At 29.4% G+C, this 23823-nt stretch overlaps 1 protein-coding gene across 1 annotated transcript in view; it reads right to left on the bottom strand.

The window, feature by feature from the left end:
* The window catches only part of usp (retinoid X receptor ultraspiracle), a 148234-nt gene extending 125907 nt beyond the window's left edge, over positions 1–22327 (bottom strand). Inside the window, exon 1 of the mRNA XM_075356382.1 lies at positions 22077–22327. Coding sequence (XP_075212497.1) covers positions 22077–22152 — 76 coding nt within the window. The 5' untranslated portion in view covers positions 22153–22327. The remainder of the gene's footprint in view (positions 1–22076) is intronic.
* Positions 22328–23823: the final 1496 nt, after the last annotated feature.

Raw genomic sequence — 23823 nt, 5'->3', positions numbered from 1 at the left:
TGTTATTTTTAAAACCATTTAAACGTACCATTTTAGTAACCGTTTTTACTTCCTTGTAAGAAGTAAAGAGAGTATTGTGATCATGAAAAATTTCGGTTCCAAATTTTAACGGAGATATTCATTCTGAACATCCCTGAATCCATTTTGACTAGTTTTGGCGTGACGTCTGTACGTACGTATGTATCTCGCATAGATTTGGATCTTCAAATTTGGATTTGGATTCTCGGTTCGAGTCAGATTTCATCTCCTTTTTTTTAATTTTTTTTTATTGATTTATTAATAATTATTAACCGCTCACTGTAAAAAAGTTTTGCGATGAATAATTCAATAACAAAAAAAATCAGAAGTTTTTAATGAAACATGTAAATGTAATTTAATAAGCGTACGAGGAAGTCATGTGTTGTCCACAGCAGATTTTTTTAATTTTGTTTTATCAACTAATAATCTTAAGAATTGAGAACAGAATGATGCCTCATGTGTTTATATATTTAAATTGTAAAAAAAAAGATAGTTCAGTCTACGCAAATATTATATCAGATGTCAGTTTCCTCTACTAAGAAGCATAATACGTACAAGGTTTTAATTAATAACATATAATTTCCATTTTATTTCTTAAAATCTTTGTTACTATACACCGATTTGTCTCTAAACTCAAAATGGCAAGAACTACAAAAATAATTTTGCGGTGATCGAGAACGCAGTCAGATTTAAAACCTGATGTAAAGAGGAGAACATCAAACAAGTTGGGCATGATCCTAAGTGAATACGAGAAAACTGGCAACAGTATTACAGTCGTATGATTATTTCAAGTGTAGTCCGTGATCTTTACTATTTGGGTTGGAAAGTCTTGTACCTGCTCGCTTTTCAATACGAGTTACTTTTCACATCACGGATTCCTTACTTAACTAATTTTATCGATGAAACAATTTTTCAATATACACCGAGCACTAAACAGATTTGGAAAGATATTTAACAGAAACATATCGGTTTCGCAACGAAGAACAAAGGGCAAGTGAGAGCTTTCTTGCAAGCTTCAAAGTAAATTCAAACAGTGTTACGTAATGCGTAAGCTAGAATATGAGTATTTCGTACTCCTCATAAACTACTTATTCGTTTTACTTACTGGTAACATAAACAATGATTTTCTGCCCAACATTCTTTCACATTTCTTGAAAAACGCATGTTTGCCCTTACGCATGAAAGAACTTCACATTAGGTAAGTACTCAAAAACACACTGGTTGAAGATGGAAGTGATAAAAAGACCAGCAGCACTGTTTGTTTGATTTTATGGCAAATGTTTGCAATTTGTGACATCACATGAAAAAATTTATATCCTAATACCTTCTGATTATAAGAAACGCTACAACGTTATCTGGAAGGTTGTAAAACCATCAAGCAGCTGGGGATTATAAAAAGCGTCGACTCTCCGAGATCAGACGTGTTCACGTTAGCAATTCCTAAAACGGTGGGGTGGTATTTTGAAATATTTGTTATAGATTTTTAAATTAGTTTCTTCTTTTAAAACTAAATTCTTATCATAAATTTCAAGTATCAGCTAATTTGAAACGGGTTGGCGGTGACTTTTACAGCTTATCAATCAACTTGCGACATCAAACCACGATAAAACTAACAGATAAATAAGATTATCTTAGACCAACTTGCTGCCCACACCTTTTGCTACCTCGTCTATCAGAAAAACTTTATGAACTATCAAATCTCAACAATTTATTCGTAGATATAAAAAAGATGAATTAGAAAATCCGTTCATTTTTAAAATGAAAACTAAAACCCGACTTACGATTCTGTTTTACAATTTTAATCGTTGACTAAAAGTTTGTCAAATACGAGAGTATTTTGATTCATTACAAATGCTGAATTGAGAAAACGCCATTGATGTCACAGCTGATGAGAGAGATTGATGAAAGGAAAAGCACAGAAGCGTGAAGTGGTGTGGTCTGGCGTTGAAATGAAAGACGTTTAGGAAGGGCCGAGTTCAACATTCATTACGATAAAAATTATAGAAACAAATAATTTTTAATGAAGTGTTCAAATGATGTTAAAAACCCGTTACTAAATCTTTAGCTTAATAATAAAAAAAATACTGAATTTCAAGAATTTTTTCAACTTCAGTTAAAAAACCATTATTAGTGGAAGAAACGGAAACACAACACAATTTTTTTTTTCAAGTGAATTCGTTTTTATTTTGCAATTTGAATGTTTGTTTATCAATGATTAAATAATTCTAATTTGCAATTATGTGACAACAAATTAAGTTCCAATCCGTTCACAATAAAATGATTAAGATTTTGTTGAAAATAAAATCAAATGAACAATCATTTTAAAATCTTGGATTCAGACGTGTGTGACGTATTTTATTAAAATATCTTAACCCGTTCTTCATATTTTTAAGTATACATTTCTATGGAAAAACACAAAAAGACAAGTATACGAAAAACAAAGGCTTTCTGGACATTATGTTTAAGGGAACGTCTTTACCTAATTTATACGAAAGAAATCCATTCCGAAAATTTTTCCTGTTATTTGAAGTACATTCTGCATACAGTGTATTCATATTATATATAACTATATAAAAAAAAACTGATGTGGACACCACATGACTTCCTTGTACGCCTATTAAATTACATATACACATATATAAATATTTTTGTAAAATGAAAAGTACATAAAATTATTTCATTAATAACTTCTGATATTTTTAAATTATTCTTTTATTGTTATTATTGAATAATTTATCGTAATTTTTTTCAAGTCACAGGTTAATAATTATTAACAAATAAATATATTTAAATAAATAAAAAAAAATCTAAAAAAAAGATTATCTCGATTCGAACCGATGTGCCTTCCCCTTGCATAACCCAAATATTTAATTAATTAAAATTTTATTTGGCTATAACTCTGAAACCAATAAAAATAAGTACCACATGTTATATCGTTGAAAAGCTCTCAATGAGGGTTTATTACTGCAGTTAAGAAAAAGTCAAAATTTTCTGGATTTTGGGCTTTTTTGACACTTTTGATTCAGTCGATTGTAATCAAAAGGGAAGTGGAGAACTAGATGTTACAACACTGCTAAATCCAATATTTCAACATTCTACGGCTAATCGTTTTTGAATTATGCGAGATACGTATGTTACGTACAGACGTCACGTCGAAAGTAGTCAAAATGGATTCAGGGATGGTCAAGATGCATATTTTCGTTGAAATCTGAAAACCGAAATTTTTCGCTTTACTTAGTACATGGAAGTAAACATGACTACCGTCTTTCATTTAGTTTTCTTCAAGTTGAAATATACTGAGGCAACTGAAATATTTTATTTCTTAAAAACAGCAATTGTTGTAAATCGCCGGAGTCGCTCTGGAGTTACAACGAATAATAACATCAAAACACGAATATATAACCTTCTCCAGGTGTAGTACGTATAACAGAATAGAACTGTATAACAAGCACACAAGATAACTTTTTCGTTGTCGTAAAATGTTATACTTTCACCTGATTTAAATAAATAATCCATTAAAGATTTATACCTAAATTAAAGCTTTAAACCTTAAAGGCATAAAGCATATATAGCATTAAGACTACAAAGATACTGTATATTTTGTTAAAGTACGCCATAATTGAATCCTGGCCTATTACAAGGATTTTTATTATATATACAACAGAAGAATAAAATATTTCTATCTCATATTGGCAAAGACCACAACACACAAAAAAAGACGAATAACAGATAAAGTTTTTGCAAAATAAGCAGCAATCTCTATAAATAAATCACGATATTATAATGCGGTGCACTACTTTATAACGTAATAATTATTTTAGTTTGTATTACCAACACAGTGGGAGTTTAATGTATCTAGAAAGGCTGTATGTTCTGGTACTTGTATAACAACAACAGCATCCCATTTCAACAGCCGTAACAAGTATATAAAATAGTCCAAGAAAAACACACTAGATAAATCTTTTGAGAATAAAGAAGTTATGCTGGTACTGTAAGGCACACGCATTAAAATAAAAATACCACACGAAGTTTCAAGGACTTCGATATCAAGTTAAATAACAATAAAACTATTGTAGACAGACTACGACTAACATTCACGTTCTAAGAAAAAAAAATCTCATTTTAAAAAGTTACAATACGTCGATGCTAAGCTCTGCGAGCTTGAAAAATAAATCATTATATTTTACGCGTAAAACGCGAAAAAAAAACTTATAAATAATAAACAGCGAGTATAACAGACAATTATTATTTGATAATTGATAATCGAAGACTGATAATTATTTGTAAATAGAAGTTTGGAAATAAATAATATTTTTGTTAACAGATTTTATAAATCAATTACGATTTCAAACGACGGTTCTCTGATTTGATTACTTTTCATTATAAGTCTACACAATTTTAACCAGTAAAATTAGAAAAAAAACGAAAAATTAATTTTTTATCCTTTTTTATTTTCATTTGCAACAAAAAGGAAAACAAACATAAAGAATATCCAAACTTAGTTAACTATTGAATTTACTGAATAAGATCAGAGTACATGTGTTCTTTAAAATAAAATCCTATATATATATATATATATATATATATATATATATAGGATTATATATTATAATCCTATATATAATAAATATATCCTATATATATAATATATCCTATATATATTACAAGATTATATAATCTTATACAAAACAATCTACATATTAAATTATGTACATATATTTATCTGTGTATGCGCGCGCGGCGCGCAGTCAGATATATATAAACACACATATATATCTACTACATAGTTCACATACATATGAACTTTAAAGATAATAATAATAATCTTTTTATTGCATAAAAAGCAATACAAAATTGCCTCACAATCGTCAACAATCAATAACTAGAAAATGTGGTTAATAAAAGTCTACTGAAATGATTAAAAATTTGAAGTCCTTTCTATCCTTCCGTAGCCCCTCAAACATACAAAACGTAGTATCATTAATGCACAATTCACACTTTTTGACATCAGGCTCCGTCCTTACAAAATTTGATTAATTATCTCAGCGGTCATCCATGAACTTGTCAACAGAATAAAACGCCTTAGACACCAAAAGACTTCTTCTTAGTCGAGATTTAAACAGACACAGAATGAGAATTTGTTTGAAATCCTCTGGGAGCCTATTAATTAATCCGGCACCAACTTGCGACGTCAAAGTTCGAAAGCCACTATTCTGTGCTGTTGGGCACGCAAGTTGTTCTTTTCTCTGGCATCGTAAAGATGGACATCTCCGTTCCGCACTAAATTGCATTTCAAAGGGCAATGCACCACAACGTCCAAGATATAAAGACAGGGCAAAGTCAGAAATCCCAACTCCGAGAAGAAGTCCCTGCACAACTCTCTGAATTTTTATTTCATAATCACTCAACAGCTTTCTTCTGCAGCCGAAAAACCCTACTCAGCAAGCTCCGACCACAGTATCCGCAAATTCTAATCCCGTACGACAAATGTGGAAATATTAATCCACAGCAGGCCATTTTCAACGGCTCTAAAGAGCAGACACTTGCGATTTTACGCAGGGCAAAGATGCCGATGAAACTTTAGAGAAAACATGATCTATATGTTTATCCCAGGTCAGGCCCTCGATCAAGGTGCATACCCAGGAATCTGGCAGATTCAGATTCCTCGAAGAGTTCATCATCAAATATCACGGAAGGTTTCCTGTCATACTCATACTCTTGGAGACAAAATTTAATAAGTTCGTCTTTGATTTATTGGTCCTTAAGTTTATTTCTGTAAAGTGTTGAATTAATTGATTTAGTTCAACGAAAGCTTTGATCTCCAAATAACTTAAAATATTTATCTCTGAAGCAGACAGTAGTGTCATCAACATACTGAATCACATCTCCATGCCGGACAAACGATTTCAGGTTAGTGACGTAAATCAAGAATAGAACTGGCCGCTCTGTTAGATGTGGCACCCGAATCTGGACACACTGTTTACGGTCCTGAAGGTGAGACGCCACCCATTTATGTGGCAGACCTCGCACATCACATATTCTTAGCTGGTGCAGCAGTGTGTCATGATTTACACAGTCAAACCTCCTGGAAAGGTCAAGGAATATGCCGAGCTCATGTTCTCACCCATCCAACCCAACGACAACGCCATCAAAAAAATTTGCTACAGCATCAATTGTGCTTTTATTTTTCCTAAAACCAAATTGCTCCGAAGCAAGAATGTTAAATCTTTCCAGAAAGCTGAAAGGTCTTTCTAAGAAGAGACTTTCATAAATCCTACTCAGAACTGGAAGAATGGAAATAGGGTGGTAGCAACTGGTTTGATGTGATCTTTTTTGAATATTGGAACTACTCTAGCTGTTTTAAGGAGCCAGGAAAAAGTCCTATTACAAAGGATAAATTGATAATCTCTCCAAGTGGTTTTATGAAGTGCCCGCAGTACTGCTTTAGCAACCACACAAACATGCCATCAATGTCACATTTCTTTTTCGGAGTCAGCTTTTGAATGAATGACTCGTGCCACTTCCGCTTCGCCAACAGGTATAATAGCCACGGAAGCAATTGGTTGTATAACATTAGTTAAATTGTGGCGAGGCCCACTGAACGTCGAATCACCCGAGGCAAAATAATTGTTAAACTCAATTGCAACTTCCTGTGGGTTTGCAATCGTTTTATCTTCTCCTTTAATGGAAATTGGATTCTGACTTTTTGATTGGTTTTTCCTTTGTGTTATGATGAATAATTTACCATGCGGTTTTTGAAAAATCTTTTGCTATCGTTAGTGATTTATTAATACCGTAGGATTTAGCCGCGCGAATAACCTTTTTTGAAGATCTTTCTGTAATTTCTGAAAAAAAAAGGTTTGATTCTTTCATTTTGGGTGTTTATATAAATAGAATAATAAAACTTTTAAGCTTTTATCTTGACACAAGAATACCTGGAGTCATCCAGAAATTCCGCTCTACTTAAAATTTATTTTTGTATTTTTAAAGGACAACTGATTTCTAAATAATATTTAAAACAATTGTAGAATTTATCGAATTACTCATTTATGCACTTATATTTAATACAAATATTTAATAGATTAAATACAAATTAAAAAATAATATCGCTTTAGATAAATTGAAAAATAAAATCTTGCCTAAATACAGCCTAAATTCTAACCTCGGATAGGCAGATCCAAAGCGATTTTTTGGGTTAATATTTATTTTTTAGTCACATATTTAAATTTTGTATTTGTACGTATCTTTACTTTATTTGTACATATTCATGAAGTTTGTTTATTAATTATGGAAATGTGGATCGGGTTTATATTTATATTTTTGTGAACAGTTTTACAGAAGGTTCTGTTTTTAATATATTACACATAAAATTTTTCAATTATTATAGTAAAACCTCCCTCTTTTTATGAAACATGACTTTTCAATCAATGTAATTTCATTAAAACGAAATAGAAATATATTTTAGGAAGCACATTTTTAACAATAATAAATAATTTTACAACAAAAAAAAAAATGTTGAATTCATTAGTAAAACTAAAAATCTATATTTAACAATTAAAATGCAAATAAGTTTAAAGAATTTTTGTGTATTTTCCAAAGTTTGCTTAGGCTTATCTGCGAGAGGAAATTAATAATTTTTTTAGACTATTGCTTACAATGTGGTAGTATAAACATTATAAAAAATCTTAATAAAACAACTAAAGAAAATTTCCAATCGTTCTCCAACATTTGTACCCCATTTGTACATTTGTTTTTATTTTTTTTACTTTGGCACGCTATCCAATTACGGCGAGTAAGAAGTTGTTTAAATATTTTTAAATGTATTTCTTTCTTTTTACGGTTCATTACTCTAGAGAAGAAAAAAAAAATAAATACTATATTTTGTACGACCGCTTGGGTATAAGAAAAAGTGAAATAAGATAAAATTAAAGAAAATCAATTACATAATTACTATATAATTTATTATTATCGGATTTTTTCATAAAAGTAACGAAGACGGCAAATTTCATACATACTAGGTAAGTAAAAACGTGCTTTAATGTGATTTCATGAACGATTTTAATGAACCGTTTCTTGCAGTTACAACTATTTCATAATAAAATAATTTAGAAGATAACAAACTTTGCTTTAATATTCAATTTTGATTTGAGAATTCTTTTAAACTCCGAACTAAAGAAAACATCGGGTAATTCAGGTTGATTTTTATTAAAACATCATCATATAACAAAAAACTGATATCATTATTTGTTTTATTAAGAAGACTTGATTAATGTAAATTAACTATCCATAAATTATACATGAAAAAAACATAGTGGTATGTACGTTTACAAAAAAAAAAAAGTGTAAATAACAGTTCCTTTCTTTTCCAGAATAACATGTTGAATTCTTAATTAAAATATAATATGAAATAGAATATAAATAAAATTTTAATAAATAACTTCTCAAAATAAAATAAAATCGTTAAGTAAAAATATTGACACTTCATTGTAATTAATTAGATAATACAAAAGTACAATTCATAATCTAACAAGATTAGACAGTATTTACCAAGCTGTGCAACCAAATTAGCCGTGAAAGAACGTGCATAGTTTAGTACAAACAACATAAAACACAGTACACTTAATACGTTGTAAAATGAAAACAGCAGATTTTGCAGTATGTGTCCGTCTGTCTGGCTGCAGTCTAGACTAGGCCAGACCTACAGTAGATCTCCCTCCTGCATAACGATTAGAGTGCCAGACAAAAGGCGAAGTGCATTCAGTTAGACGACGTTAAGTTTATAACCAAGGCAAACTCTAAATAAGGCGAACTAAATTTCCCCAACATGCATCCTTACTAAAATAATTTAAAAAATATGTTAAGATTTTAATTAATCTTCAGACTGCCACACAAAACTTAGAGAAAAATAATCGAATATGTCTATGTATTAAACGAAATGAATAACAAACAGTCGCAACACATGGTCACATTATAAAAGAATGTGGAAATAGTTCTTCAAGAAAGACGCATCTTGAATTAACCATTAATAAATTGCGCATTTGGCATCTGAAACACGCTCCTAAAAGAAGCCAATTTTAAAAAGGAAGATATTATAGTATACAGTAAAGCGCATATTAACGTGTGAAGTCAGTTACCCGAACACATAAAAACTAAAAATAAATACACTTAATAACTCGAGTACATGTACTAAGATAATATTATAAAACCCATCAATGTCAACATAATGACGAATATCATACGCCCAAAAAGTAATGCAATTTTATGAAAATAAATCAGCACTTAAAAATTTATGAAAAACCACGTGACTTTTTTTTTGTAGTTAAAAATAAAACTCTATTTTAGTGTATAGTCCGAATATCAGACGGAAGTAGAAAAACAACAACAGAACAACTGCAGGGTTTAAGTATCTTAACCGAATCAAAATTTTAGTTATATTATAAATAATATTATAAATGCGCCTTCCCCTTGTAAGATCCAAATATTTTATTAATTAAAATTTTATTTGCTTATAACTGTGGAATCAATGAAAGTAAGTAACGCTTATAATACATCGTTGAAAAGCTCTGACCCAACACAGCTTTTACAGATTACTGCAGTTAAGAAAAAGTCCAAAATCCAAATTATTTTTGGATTTTGGGCTTTTTTGGACACTTTTGTTTCGGTCGATCGGAATCAAAAGGGAAAGTGCACAACTAGATGTTACAACAGTCCTAAATCCAAAATTTCAACATCCTACGGCTAATCGTTTTTGAATTATGCGAGATACATACGTACGTACAGACATCACGTCGAAACTAATCAAAAGGGATTCAGGAATGGTCAATGGATATCCGTTGAAATCTGAAAACCGAGATTTTTGGCGAAGTAAAAAGGTATAAATAAATAATCTAAAACTTCTTTTACTAAATTTAATGTCGTCGTATATATCGAGAGATATCATTTATATCGAATGTCAGTGTCTATGTCAATATAGACTTCCGCAGACAGTCATTATGTGATTAAATATTATGTTATTAAATGATTAAATATAGTGAAACTAATAACATGTAAACACTCCCGGGACAAACAATAAATAATCGGTTAAGTAATTTTTGAGATATTAGGGCACACACAAAACGAAGTCTTTTATTTATATACATAAATGAACTTTAAATATTTTATTTAAGTGTAAGAAAAAATCCAGAAAATACCTTTTCATAATAAAGTTCTCTATTTGGATTAGTGCAAGAGTTTTTAATTTCAAAATAGTATACTCATACACTAAATATACAAGGCACTAAAAATATGCAGCGTATTTTACTTAGTAAGTAAGAGGTGCCTGAAGGATCTGTTGATAATTCAACTGGTTACTTCCACACGTCACATAACCCTAAAATATGCCTGAGGGTTTCTTGTTTAAGGATGTTTGATCGCATACTCAGGTGGTTATTATTTTTTGAATAGTACAATTGAGCTCGTCATGTAACATCGTTACACAATAAAATGGCTCATATCGGGTAAAATATACTCCGATTCCAGATGGTATAAGGAAAGATATTACGAACTAAATGGAGAGAGGCAGAAAAATTAATTTGTATGCATTTATTAGTTTCGTTTCCAAGTCACTGAGAGTCGAATATTTCTTTTTTGTGTTACACTTTTCCTTACCATTTATATCTTCTTCTCATCGTAGTTCAGATAGTTTTGACTAAACGTCCCTGGATCTGTGACAAGAATCTGGAAATATATACGTACTGGGAGCCTCAGTATCTGACTGTCGTCTATCCGTAACTGTAATAACAGTCCAATCTGGAGCTAAGCTTCTTGCCGGCTAAAGTTAGGTCTTCTAATTCGTACGCACTAACTCGAGAAAACAATATGATTTTAGAACGAGGGCCTTTAAAGATGAAATAAAATACATAAATATTTCATTTTTGTATAATTATTACTATTATACGTCGTTTAATTTATTCATTCAGTAAAAGACGTAACAGAAAAAGGTTACAGTTTACGAAAACAATTTTTCATAAATGATGAACATATTTAAACCGTCCAATACAAGAATAGGTTTACATATATTGACACCTCAAACATAACAATAGCAATCAAGTGACCTCCATTGTTAAGACCATACAGAGATGAGAGGTCATTTAACGTGTCCTACAATTAACACCATTGTCTAGGTCAGTGCTTCAACCTTCCTAAACACATACATATACATACACACACGCGCGCGCGCAAAAACACTAAATTAAAGAGGACACAAGAGCCTAATCTATTATTTTTAAATTAAGATAAAATGAAATAATTTTAATTAATGCGGAATCCAAATATAATTACATCAATAATGCTCAGTGCAATAATATATATATACATATATATATATGTATATGTGTGTGTGTGTGTGTGTGTGTGTGTGTACGTGCGTGATTTAAATAAAAAAAAATTAAAATTAATAAAAAAGAAATTAGAAATAAAAATTAATAAAATACCGATTGGAGCTACTACAAAATATAACCAACCTTCGGGAAACTAAAAATTCTTTCACAACCATAAAATAAACTGAAAATTTCACAACAATGAGAAATAAGCCAATTGCATAGTCAGGAGGAATTCTTTAACTGAAGGATAAATATTCATACTTTTAACGTGGAAATCCTTTCCCGCGTAAGGCTGAATTAGATTTCATGGCCTCACAAACGTCTTCTAACGATTTTTAGACACATTCATTCACATACAATTACATAGCAAGTCACGCAGATAAAAAAATTAAGTAAATGAGGGAAAAGAGATAATTACGTAATATTAAATAAATGAATAATGCATTATCACGCATGCTGCGCAACACTATACAGTAATAAAGTGTAGAACCTTTTATATATTTATTTTTGGCCATTTAATTAATGACGTTTGGGCACTAGAGGGCTGGTCACTTCGACTTTTAATAGTTATGCGTTTTAAAGTTGCTATGAAAAGTAATTAGTTGTAATATACATTTGCCTAATTATATTTACTATTTAATTTTCTTTCTGCATCAAAACTTTGTATGTGCACTAGGGAGGATTGGTATTACCCGATAGAATTTCTTGTCTACTTGCATCTTTTGTGCAGCTACAAAGTAGAAAACAAAGCTACGAAGTAGAAAACAAAAATCTCCAGGCAGGTCCAAAGAAAATACCACGGACATTGAGTTTTGCAAGTCTCCCATATCTCTGTCATCGGTCCAGAGGTAATCTTGTCGAAACACACAGAACACAATAGAAAAAATAAGATCAAGTACAAGGAAAAGTGGACAGTAAGGAAGGGACGATCCAACCGCAAAGGGACAACGAAACGAATGAACAAATCTACTCTAGTGCTTCAAAGTCTTCTCTAGGCGGCGGGGAATCTACCTTGCTCACAATTTGTAGGAAGATTTAGGTACCTTTACCTCAAATAGGAACAGCACACTTAACTAAACAACAATTCTGCATCGATCAACTTTAATATATTCTGCAATAAATAGCACTATCGTATTATCGTAATATGTACTCTCTTGTTTCCTGTTTAGCCTCCGGTAACTACCGTTTAGATAATTCTTCAGAGGATGATATGCATGAGTGTAAATGAAGTATAGTCTTGTACATTCTCAGTTCGACCATTCCTGAGATGTGTGGTTAATTGAAACCCAACCACCAAAGAACACCGGTATCCACGATCTAGTATTCAAATCCTTGTAAAAACAAACTGGCTTTACTAGGACTTGAACGCTGTAACTCTCGACTTCCAAATCAGCTGATTTGGGAAGACGCATTAACCACTAGACCAATCCGGTGGGTTTCGTAATATGTACTGGTAAATGTAATCTTTACTCAACGTTCAACAAACCTGAACACGCTTCTGAAAATCCGAATTAAGTAATTTAATCCCACTTTTCTGTATCTAATGAACATTATTCAGAGAAGATAAGTCAAATTCGCAGCAAATGGTCTCGTACAGTTCCACTTAACAATTCTTGCATTTGAGTATATTACAATAAAAAACAAAGTAAAAATCTTAACGATTTTCTCGACATTTACCCGTACCTACAGATTCACATTTTATTTCCTGCACAGTGTAACATAATGTTCATACTTATTTTATACTTAACTGATTTTCTTAATAAATGAGAAATAATCTAAAAAAAGTACATAAATAAAATGTTTTTAAAACAAGGCGCGACGAAATTTGTGAAACATAAGACTGGAGGCATAATATTTTAATCTACCATATGATAAATGTTAAAAACATTTTTACCCTCAATTAGAGAAAAACAAGAAAATATTACAAGTTGATAAGTTAAATGGCATCATTTAAAACAATCTAGGTTGTAAGTTAGAAAATGTATAAAACTTGTAACTTTTTTCCAATTCAGTTTTTCAATTTTTCCCAAATATTTCAGTAGTACGTCTTTTTAGAACCATAAAACACATGCACGACTAAATTTCTCACAGTCCAACCCTCTTTAAGACATAGTACTTTCTCAGATTTCTTTATATATATATATATATCCTTCGTAATGTTTATCCTTCGTTTATCCTTCGTAATGTTTAAAGTACTCGTCAAATTTCAAAAATCATACTTAAGTTACAAATCAACTGACGCCAACAAATACACAAAACATATAAAGTTTTGCAATCGATATTTCATTCATCATTATAATTTTGCATTCAGCGAACGTAAAAGATGTCGAGAATCAATTGAAAAATCATTTTTACCGTACAGAAAATTTACTTTGTTATATGTAATACTTTGAATGTAACTGGATCGATATAAATTTCAATTTAAAATGGTTTAAAAAGTAATTTTAATGTTATTTACTATTTTCGCGATATGTATTTTGCGTAAAATAGTTTACATCAATAATGTATTTAGAATAATCCATTATTCATTTTGTATACACTATACAGAGAAGGAAAACTTAATGTCGTAAAAAAATTCGGGCAATAAGCAGTAGCATAAAAGAACTAAATGAATTCAAAAAGAAAGTGCTGCACGCGCATGCGCTGTGTATCTATATAATCATTCATACATATGAATGCGCGCGCGTATATCTCACACACACACACATAAAGAGAGATAGAGAATGAGAGGGGGGCGAGAGAGTAGGAACAGAGTAAGCGTAAAACGAAAGAAAAGAAAAAGTTAAGTTATCACATTAATTTCGTTTACTACCCTGTTAGATTGATAAGGCATTTTAATTTCGCTGAGAAAATCATAAAAATGTATGAATCATAGATTGAATGAATGAACAACTAGGGATAGATTCGCTAAACTTGAACAAAAATGGTTTAACAATGAAATTTCTACATTACATTATCAACTACTAGTATAAAAGTAGGCCTTATTTTAAAATAAAAGTGAATTATTTTCACGAAGTATGCACGAGTAGACGTATGTTAATAACAACCGGTTTCTTTTGGAACCTATTCAAACCGGTTGCGTAACATCGATATGAATACGCATAAATATGTCTACTAGAAAAAGTAATTTATAGACATATATATATTTTTTCAAGTTTAGCGAGTTTATAAAAATAAATATTAGTTAATTACACGTGACTTTTAAATAAATATAACGTAAGGGAAGGTATATTTAAAATTATATGTAACTATAAGTTAACATCGATATAGTTAAAACGAACATTTTTTAAATATTCATAACGATTATAATTTTGAAAATAATTATAGAAAACTATACAATCGTAATTATAAAGTAAAACTACTTATTTACAAAATTATATTTCAAAAATAGCTTTTTAATACTTTCCTTACTCATTTTTATTGTTACATCAAATTAATACTTCAATACCTCTACCTAATTTTTTTTAAAACACTCCATTTCATAAGTCAATTATATACTAAATTCAGAAATTATGAAAAAAATATCTCTTAGTTTAATACTTCAACTATAAACAGACTGACTGATATTATCCAAAGTAATATTTGTTGCACTGTCTTAACAGAAGCATCAACGGAACTTCAGCAACTTATTTCATTAATACCATAAGTTACTGAATTTTTAACTAGTCAGAAGCTTCATATTACGGTTTTTTTAATTCTGGCTACAAATACGTCAAAATAAAATTATCAGTCATAGACAACCATGATCAACACTTTCAGTACATTTATGCTGATCACATACAAATAAAAAGGACATTTAATCTTTTATAGCGATTCTTTATTTAATCTTTCTTTCTTTATTTAATCTTTTTTACCGATTTTTCGAAGAAAATGTATTACTTTCGGTCGCTCGGTAGAATGGGTGGGGGGGGGAATTGAATTTTCTTTACGTTTTGATGTACGAAGAATACGAAACTACCATTCCCTAAAAATTTAAGTTCCTTATGTATATATAATGTATAAAATTTACGGCACGAAAATCTCCAAAACTACATCAATTTCATCGAAATTTAAATATGCTGTAACGGTATATAAAAAGTTGTGCATGTGAGAATTTGATGAAGATTGGATGAGTTGTTCTTCAGTTTATGCACAATTTAAGGTCGAAAAAACAACATAATCTCAATTTGAGGTTACGTTGACTATGTTTGGGGTATTTTTCATACGCTGTTATGCAGCGAGTCACAGTGATGAGCGAGTTTAAACTAGATGTTTGTGTGTAGGATTTACTTGTTATTTTTACTTTCTTCATCAATTACGGTAATAATAATTTAATTTTCTTATTTAACAGAAAATATTTTAATGTTAAATTAAAAAAAAAAAATTATACCTTTTTTTATTTCTTACGTAAAAAAATACACAAAATAGAATAACGAAATGTCAATAAAATATACGTACTCTTTTTTATTTCTGGATTAAAAAGACATATTTACAAAAACATACGACTAAGCAATGACTTAACAACGATAAATTATTGATCAGTAATGAGCTACTCTCAGTATTTCCAGAAGGAATCAAGACTTTATGGGCAACCAATGTCTGAAGTGGTTTCAAATTTCCTTCTGGATGGAATTTATCGTATCGAACTTATCCGTTTAGCATTCTGCAGTACCTATTAGGTACATACTAAGGATGCCACATCTTCAGTATCACTATATCCTCAGTATGATTTTGAGGGGGCTGTCATCGTTTGATCAGACTCGGCGTTAACATAATAAGACTAACGGCTTTCATTCCTATCGGGTACGACAGAAATTTAGATGATAGGATAGGTATTAAATTATATAAACTCTAGTGTAATATTAACAGATTTTAATAAATAAAAATTAGAAAATACACAAATTTAAAAACATTTCTTACGCGTTGCCGTACAAAACAGTAATTCTATACTTGTCTGATAAATTCATGGCACGCAGAAATCAATGTATTTAAAATTAATGAAAATCTCCACTTCAATAATAACTAACTGAAGCATCTCTAAAAAATACAGAGAATAAAATTTCATGACTGTTATTAATTGCAAAGAAACGATACGCAATATTTATCTACCAAAATGGAACGAAACGCGAAACTTATTTTCGAAGTTCAGTGGTCAAGAGCTGTACTATAACGAATACAGACGAAAAACAAGATTTTACTGCGGTTAAATTTTATTTAAATGTATAGTTTTCATGTATCATAGCTTCAAAATACTTTCGGAAACTAGTGGCGACATTCGGATTTTTTTTTAAAAAAACGGGAAGAGGTGTCGGGAGATGAGATGGTTCCGTTCATCTTGTAAAAAAATGTATTACAGATAAAATTGTATTACAGATACTCGTAGAAGAATAAACAAAATCACTGGAAAAAATACTTTCTTTAAACAAAAATAAAACTTCATGAAAGCCCTATCATATTTTTACGTACTCCTAAATGAGGAAATATAACTTTTTGTTTACCGATCTATTATTTTTTTATTTTTCTGCAAGTGAAGTATTATCAAAGTTGATATCAATATGTTACCGATGATATATTAATTATAAAGGTGGTACATTTTAAAACCTTACCAAAAGTTTTAAAAGGCGTTTAACCTTAGGCTTCATCCTTAACGATAGAAGTTCTGCTAACATTTTGTTTCAACCTGTCTTGAAATTTCAGTAGTTGATTATTATGGCATTTTTTCCAATAACTAAACTCATCGTTAAGTATTTCAATGATTCTTCCCAAATCATTTGGAAATCGAGGTTTCAGCGTTCAAGTCCTAGTAAAGTCATTATTTTTATACGGATTTGAATACTAGATTATGGATACCGGTGTTCTTTGGTGGTTGGGTTTCATTTAACCACACATCTCAGGTATAGTCGAACTGAAACTGTACAAGACTACACTCATACATATCATCCACTGAAGTAACACCGGACAGAAATTTCCCGAGGCTAAACAGGAAAAAACAAAGTATTTCAATGATACCTTCAAATTAGTTGGGATAAGACCAGATTTTCGCTAATTTTTAAAAAATTTAATACGTTTCTTTTAATAACAAAAATAAGTGTGGTAGGGAACGTAATTTTAATTTTTATCTTTAAATAGCAGAATAGTAAAATTTTAAGTCCCATCCTAATAGAAAATAACTTTTTAAACGTCAGAAATATTCAACATTGTTATCAGATTATTTTATGAAAGTTTTAAATAACCCCCTAATACATTTACCGACTATAAAATATAGTCGATATATATATATATAAAATACTAAATATTATATAATAATCATATATATATAATACTAAATATATATATATATATATATATATATATATATATATATATATATATATATATATAAATAAAAATATTTAAATTAGTAAAAAGAGTTGAAATATTCTTTATAAATACTATTTTAAGCTTGCACAGCATACAGAAATAAAAAATCATGTAAATCAACATGTATAATAAAAAAATCATCGAATAATCGTAAGACTAATTAAAGCTGTTAAATTTTTATAGTTAGATAATCTTATGCAACAAGAAGATAATGCAGAAGTAATTAATCTTATTGTATAATTAACGTCTTAAATTAAATCTTTTTCTAACAGGAAAACAGTTTTAAAAAGATTAATACAAGTGTAAAATGAAGTATAAAATTTTAATTTATACAAAAAAGGGATTAATTATACTAACACTCCACCCTAAGTTTTACATAAATTATATAATTTTAAACCATTTTTACATCTTCCTTATTTTAATAAAGGAATTTCAAATTCCTTAATTCGCGTTTGATGCAATTTTCATCAAATATCATTATTTGTAATTAAGAAAAATGTAAAAAATACTTTCAAGATCAAATTACAGAGTACAGATTTCTACTTAATCAACAAGGCAATTAAAATGATATAAGTTTTAAAATCAAGTTTAACTAGTGGTACCCAGTTAGAGTTAACCAGTCCCTCCTGATTAACAACACTAAATATGTGTTCAGGAAAAAATAATAATAATAGCGATTTTAAAATTGAAAAATCTACAAGCATAAAATTTCCTAGAAATTTGTAAGGAATTACAATATATAAAGGAAAAATTGGGATCTTTTAATCGTCGCCAACTGTAAGCTTTACTGTACTTTTTTTAACTGTTTTATATTTATAAGTTAGTGTTTAAATAACTAAAATCGTTAGCCAATGATTCATTTAAAACGGACTGAAAGTGTTTATATAAAAAAATAATAGTAAATAACCGTACACAAATCATTGAATCCGTAAAATATCTAACAATTTATATAATATTAGAGATTTCGTAAACAAAAAAAAAGAAAAACATTTAATTATAGAAATACACTAATTTCTTTTCTTTTTTTTTTTTTTTTTTTTGCTTGACAAATTAATTCACCGCAGAAGCTTACGGAAAACCTTGTATGTGGAAATACGGAAGTGAATTTTTGTAGCGCTGAGAAACTCCATGCCTGACACCGGGATTCGAAACCGGGACGCTACTACTCCGCCACGGAAATCGGCAAATTTTGTTAACTACTTTTATGTTTAAAATAATTCAATAAAATTAGCCAGTTCATTCAGTTGCTTTACACGTGATGTAATAGGTTACCAATTTAAAAATGTATAACAAACAAAAAATTTGATGTGGACATCACACGACTTCCTTGTACGCCTATTAATTACAAATTTTTTTTTTTAATGAAAATTACATAAAATATTATTTCATTAATAACTTGTGATATTTTTTTATTTTTTCGTTATTGTTATTGAATTTATTATTTATTGCAAACGTTTTTTACAATCAAAGGTTAATAATTATTAATAATTAATTATTTAAATTTTAAAAAAACAAGAAGAGATTAAGTCGAATTAAAAAATAAGAGATTAAGTGCCATCCCCTTGTAAGACCCAAATATTTCATTAATTAAAATTTTATTTCGCTACAACTCTGGAACCAATGAAAATAAATACGTTTTATGATATATCGGTGAAAAACTCTCAACGAGGGCTTATTACTGCAGATAAGAAAATATCCAAAATCTAATTTTTTTGGATTTTGGACTTTTTGGTTTAGTCGATAGCAATCAAAAGGGGAGGTGCACAACTAGATGTTACAACAGTCCTAAATCCAAAATTTCAACATCCTACGGCTAATCGTTTTTGAGTAACGCGAGATACATACGCACATACGTACGTACAGACGTCACGCTGAAACTAGTCAAAATGGATTCAGGGATAGTCAAAATAGATATTTCCGTTGAAATCAGAAAACCTAAATTTTTCGCAATCACAATACTTCGTACAAGGAAGTAAAAAGTACAATAAAAATACAGCAAACTTTATAGTAGCGTAGCGTGACGAGGAACAGAATAAACTTTGTTTGATCAATTACAACTTTTAATGAAAATTAATTAATATATAGATTCGAAATTCAAATAACGAAACCTAATTCTATTAACTACTTAAACGTTTACTACGGGATAAATGAGACTAATAAATTTACCTAGGGTTCAATTCGCAGTTTCGTCTTGAATATATGTACATTTTCGTGACATTTTTTATCATTTCACAATTCATCTTGATAAATAAAATACAAAACAAAATACCCGTTTGGAAATTAACAATTAAAAAAAATCATCTTTTTTTAAATTGTACTATAAATATTATGGATAGATTAAAACAATACATTAATGGCGGCTCTAGAGTAAACAGAAACAACAGAGCTGTTAAAAGTACGTACAAATCTTATTTTTTTGTAATTATTATTTATAAAAATTAATAACTCAAGACGAGTTTTCAGTATTACGTTTAACTTTATTTTGAATCTTACCAATCGCTAAAAAAATATATACAAAAATTGGTCTGGTTTGATCGGTAACGTAAGGTAACTGAAAGGGATTCAATAGGTTTTACAAGAGAAAAACCTAAGATTTTAAGCGTGCATGGTGTGAACTTAACAGATTTCTGTTTGTGTAGTGTATATTTTGTACGTACTCTACGGAGGATACCATAAAATATGAAATTATAATAATAATAGTAATATAGAAAACGTAAGACGGCTTTCATTTAAATATATATATTTTGCACATCATTACGAACAACAAGGCCAGAAATACTGGACATCTTATTTATACCCATATATATATATATATACTTTTTTTTTCTAAAAGAGCCATTAATTATACATTTAATTACAGAAAAAAAGGTAATTAAATTAAACATGTCTACAATACATAAAAATATATTTTATATAAGAGATGGATTTGACGTGCAACTGGACAGGATGTATAAATGACAAAAATAATAAATAAAAAACTAAACAGAAAAAGTTCCTAGTCCGCAGTTTGTATACTTATTTTTAATAAGCGGCGTTATGAAAAGAAGATTGTCAACAAAGATTATTTATTATTCTTAACGCAAATGATAATTGGTCAATTCAAAGATGTAACAGATACTTATAATATAAGTAGGAATCTTTGCATTTGTGTCTAGGTCAATCAACAGACGAACGACTTTTACAGATTCAGATGTGGCTCGAAAATAATCTAGGACTGTCTGTCAAACTTAAAAACTTGGAAGGTATTCATCTTATTTCTATTCTAAAAGTATTTTTTAAAAAAAGGTCCTTTTTTAATTTAAATAAAACTGTACATACTGATCTTTAAATCGAAAATAGTTTAACAAAAATAAAACAAATGTATCCTAATCTACTTTTGTATACTACCTAAACTAATTCGTTTGTCCTCGACTACCCACAGGTGAGAACTTAAAAATATCTCGTACTTATTTAAAAACTTCAACTAACAGAATGGATTCAACCTATATATCTACATAAAAAAAAAAAAACCACGATATCCTATTAAAAGTGATAAATTACTTACTACACACATGGATTTATTATAAAGATGGGAGAATAGCATTATTTCTAAAATAATTCATCATTTAATATTCGATACGAATACTAATTTTGAAAAAATTAAAATAAATGAATAAAAAATTAAAATAAACAAATAAATGTTGAAAAAACTGATACGACCTTAACAATTTAAAAATAACGACTATATAATTAACAAAGAATATTTAAATAACAATGTTTATTATGGTTACTTAAGCATTAAATATAAAGATAACTTATTAACTATTGATAAAAATAAATGTTTAAAAACATAACAATATTAATGTATTCGTTCAATAAAAATAGTTTTATTAGACTTTTATTACACTATCAGGCTATTAAGACATAATATTTGACTTTAGGTGAAGTGAATAATACATTCTAGATACATATATGAATTTTTTTTTTTAATTAAACCGGAAAAATTAAGCAAAACAAATTAATTAAAAACACTTTGAGCAGATAATATAAAAATTAAAAGCTGAAACTAATAATATATATATATATATATTAATTTTTAATACTAAAAAAAATACATAATACCTTTTTCTATTTAGTTAAAAAAATTAAAAAACCAAATCCAGAATATATATTTAAATTTTCAAATCATTATTACTAAAATTAAATTTATACACTTTTGTTATATGTGTAAAAAATATGTCAAGTAAAAAGTAACATTAAAACAGGTTAAAATGATTACAATGCCGCTTGTCATCATAATACGTAACAGATGAAAAGTGAAAGTTACGGTAGTTTATAAAAGAAGATAAACAGAAATAGAGAGTGATTAAAGTTAAATACCTCTGCCCCATGTTTGATGTGCTGCACTTTGTATGATGGCTGCAACAGACATCATCGGTTTATCTTTTTTCAACATTATGTTAGTAATTTATTAGACCGATAGGATAATAAATCAAAAATACGGCGTGTTCAGCACATAATATTAAATTAATTAATTAATAAAAATTAATGCAGAAAACACTGATAAGAGACCGGCAGCAGACGACAGCCGAAACACAGAAGAGTGCAAGACCCCACTGAGCCACTGACACAGTTTCTTGACTGCCGCGCTCAAACCGATCGTGAACGAGTGAGCGCGGAAACGGCCGACTGGCTGCGAACACCATGACCTTCGCTATTGTACTTGGACAGAAGACTGGTTGACAAGCAAGGTCATCCTCCTATGCACAAACACGACGCGGCGCTCGCGATTATAACCGACTAAATATAGCGAGTGCTGCTAATAAACTTTTAACAACTAACAGTATAGTATAATAAGTATGTTCACATCATACAGGTTTACGTTAATAAGAAATTAAAATTAAAACGCAACAGAAGAAATAATACACGGATCGTTTACTAAATATGGGATATTGAAAAGGTAAGTTTTTAATTTTAAATATAAAAATATCATATCTTTACTAATTAACTTAAATACGTTGATAAAAATAATACATAACAACCGGTCAGGTTTTAATAAATAATAAAAACTAATATTAACTAAATAAAATAAAATATTTTAAATTACCAGACACATGTGCGCGCATTTTCAATGCTGTTTTTTTTTAGTGATTAATTATTCGAATAAAATACCGGATTCCTCTGAAAAAAAATCACATTACGACTGTAAACCCGTACAGAATCATATTTATTTACAAAATTCCAAAGTTGTACGTTCGATTTTCTTCAATAACCAGCAGTTCTCATATTTAAATAAGAACTGTAATATTGTTACGTTAATCTTTTTTTAAGATATGTTTGGAAGTCTACATAAAATGAAGTACTTAGGCTTTATCTCTCTTTTTTCTGTAAATTTGGGCACCCACAAGAACGACTAACCGGTTAACATGTTCAACAAATTTACACGAAGCCAATACTTCAACCTAAACGAAGTCTTAACATATTTTCTTGAAATTAAAAAGGTCTAACATCTTTTAATATACGTATTTACACACACACACACACACACACACACACACACACACACACACACACACACACACACACACACTCCCTCTCTCTCTCTCATTCATACAAACACACACTCTCTCTATCTCATTCATACACACAAACACACACACACCCACACAATTTCTAATTACTATTCCTCAGTTCAAATATGAAAATTTCCAGAGAAAATTAAAGCAAATGGTAGGGTTATTAAAAAGTTTTAGATACACTTTTCGCTTTTTCTGGGATAAAACTTCCTGTGAAGAAAGGATGTTAGATTTATCACTACTATAGTTCCATTTAGGAATATTTTATGTACCTTATAAATAATTAAATCTACATTTTATACATTTCTACTAAATATATATAAATAAGATATATATATATATATATATATTATTTAATATACATATATATATATATATAAATTCATGAAATATTTACGTTACCGAGTTGAGGTAGTGTATACGACGCTTTATTTCACAGAAGAAAGGGAGTATTAATCTTTTGATAAATACTATGTGTCCCAGTATTTCCTTTAGTGCGACGTACGTAAAGTGCCGTTGATAATAGTCTAAGTTGCTTTATCTGTATGTAC

This window comes from Lycorma delicatula, chromosome 2, assembly GCF_047948215.1.
Source record: "Lycorma delicatula isolate Av1 chromosome 2, ASM4794821v1, whole genome shotgun sequence".
Classification (NCBI taxonomy): Eukaryota; Metazoa; Arthropoda; class Insecta; order Hemiptera; family Fulgoridae; genus Lycorma; species Lycorma delicatula.
This window is presented reverse-complemented; position numbering and strand designations above follow the sequence as displayed.